The 1673-nt window shown below is 38.4% G+C and overlaps 1 protein-coding gene across 1 annotated transcript in view; it reads right to left on the bottom strand.

Moving 5' to 3' along the window:
• Positions 1-345: 345 nt before the first annotated feature.
• Positions 346-1673, bottom strand: part of ZNF804A (zinc finger protein 804A) — a 36950-nt gene continuing 35622 nt past the window's right edge. Inside the window, exon 5 of the mRNA XM_031554278.1 lies at positions 346-561. Within this exon, the coding sequence (XP_031410138.1) occupies positions 346-561 (216 nt within the window). The remainder of the gene's footprint in view (positions 562-1673) is intronic.

Below are 1673 nucleotides of genomic sequence, written 5' to 3'. Positions count from 1 at the left end.
CCCTTTCTAATGGCAGGACAAGGAAAAGTTGAGTATCCCACACTGTAATCAGAGTTGACAAGATGCTGCTTGCTATAGTTTTAATGCATTATTATACTAAAACTTTCCATATTGATATAGGTAAATACTAACGCTATAGATGCAGAAAAAATAACCAGATACATATCTTTTAGGCTATAATATTACTTTTTGAATGGATAATATGTGATGCATATTAATAATCTTCCAAAACTACTATTTCAATTCAACCATATATAATTCTATTATAATATATAAAAGATGAAAAGAAGTAATTAATTTGAGAGCTAGCCCCTACCTTTTATTTTGGAGGGTCTACTTCTAGCACTAAAGGTCATGCTGCAAATTCTTAGCTTCACTCACGTGGCTAGACTTCATTTTAACTCGCAGAGCTGGCTCTGCCCCGCAATCATTTTTGCTTTTATTTTGGGCCGTCACAAGTGTGGGCCTGAAATATCTCACAGTAACATGAATGAGAAGATTTCTCTGACTGAAGTCGAGTTTCATCAGCAATAAAAAGGCTTCAGAGGTAGGGAGAATTCTCTGAAATACAGTCAGAAATAACGGCAACATGTTATCATTATTTCTATTCTATGTCACTTATTTTTGGTACCCCAACGCTGCAGGTAATGGAGTGAAACGAGGTAAGAACCTGAGCCATCCCCCTGGTGAGATTCAAAATTCCCAATGAGAAGTTCCTCCTGACCCTCCTGCACATGTGCAAAAAGTAGGCATGAGAAATGGAGATCAGCTGAAAGTTTGATGGAAATAAGGCTCTCTGTGCTGTATGTTTTCATCATAAGAAACATTCCTCTGCAAGTCAAACCACTGCTGACCCATTCTTTTTTCTTCTACCACTGATGTTATTTTTGTTACGCGGTCTTTTTCTGGTTTAGTAGAAAAGGGATTAGCTCCAACAGTCAGCAGTTTGTGCAAGAAGACGACAAGAAGGCAAAATTTGTCACAGTGACATCAAACTGCTAACACAAACGGATCTGTTACCCTTTCTCTCTTGCTCAGTGAGACAGCTGCCCTCAAGGTATTAGCCTCTGAGCATCCGTGATAAATCACTGAAGGATACGAAACCCGATTATCCCAGCACAGCAGGGGTAGAGGATGCAGAAGAACATAGAGCAACAACATCCGTGAGGCTTATAATGAAAGATTTTTGATATACTTAAGTAGTTAACAAAAATTTATTGCAAGAGATAGTTTGTCACTAGATTTACAGTTTCAGAGAACATAGTACAAAACATAGTGCATCAGCTTTGTCTAAACATTAAATAGGTGCAAATACACAAGGATAAAAAAAACAAAAAGTGAATACTTTACAACAGAAGTTATAGATCTATAAATATATTTTATATACATTATACATATTCTAAGACATGAGCTTCACTGATATATATATATATAGTTCATATCGGTATCAGACTATTCAGTGCTTTAGTTATAGGATATACGGGATAGGAGCTTTTCATGGATGTTTGCATCACTATACTTACAGTAAATACTTCCCAAGGAAAGAGGAATTTCAACCGGTTTATTTCACAGGACCGCTCGCGAAGCCGAGGGGTGCCGGGAACCCCACGTCCATCCGTCTGGAGGCTCCCTGCCCCCCCAAGAACCCATCCTAGAAGAGGGGCTGCAGCGGC

This window comes from Meleagris gallopavo, chromosome 7 (assembly GCF_000146605.3).
Source record: "Meleagris gallopavo isolate NT-WF06-2002-E0010 breed Aviagen turkey brand Nicholas breeding stock chromosome 7, Turkey_5.1, whole genome shotgun sequence".
NCBI lineage: Eukaryota > Metazoa > Chordata > Aves > Galliformes > Phasianidae > Meleagris > Meleagris gallopavo.
Note: the sequence above shows the minus strand (reverse complement) of the source record. Positions and strands in the feature narration are given on the sequence as shown.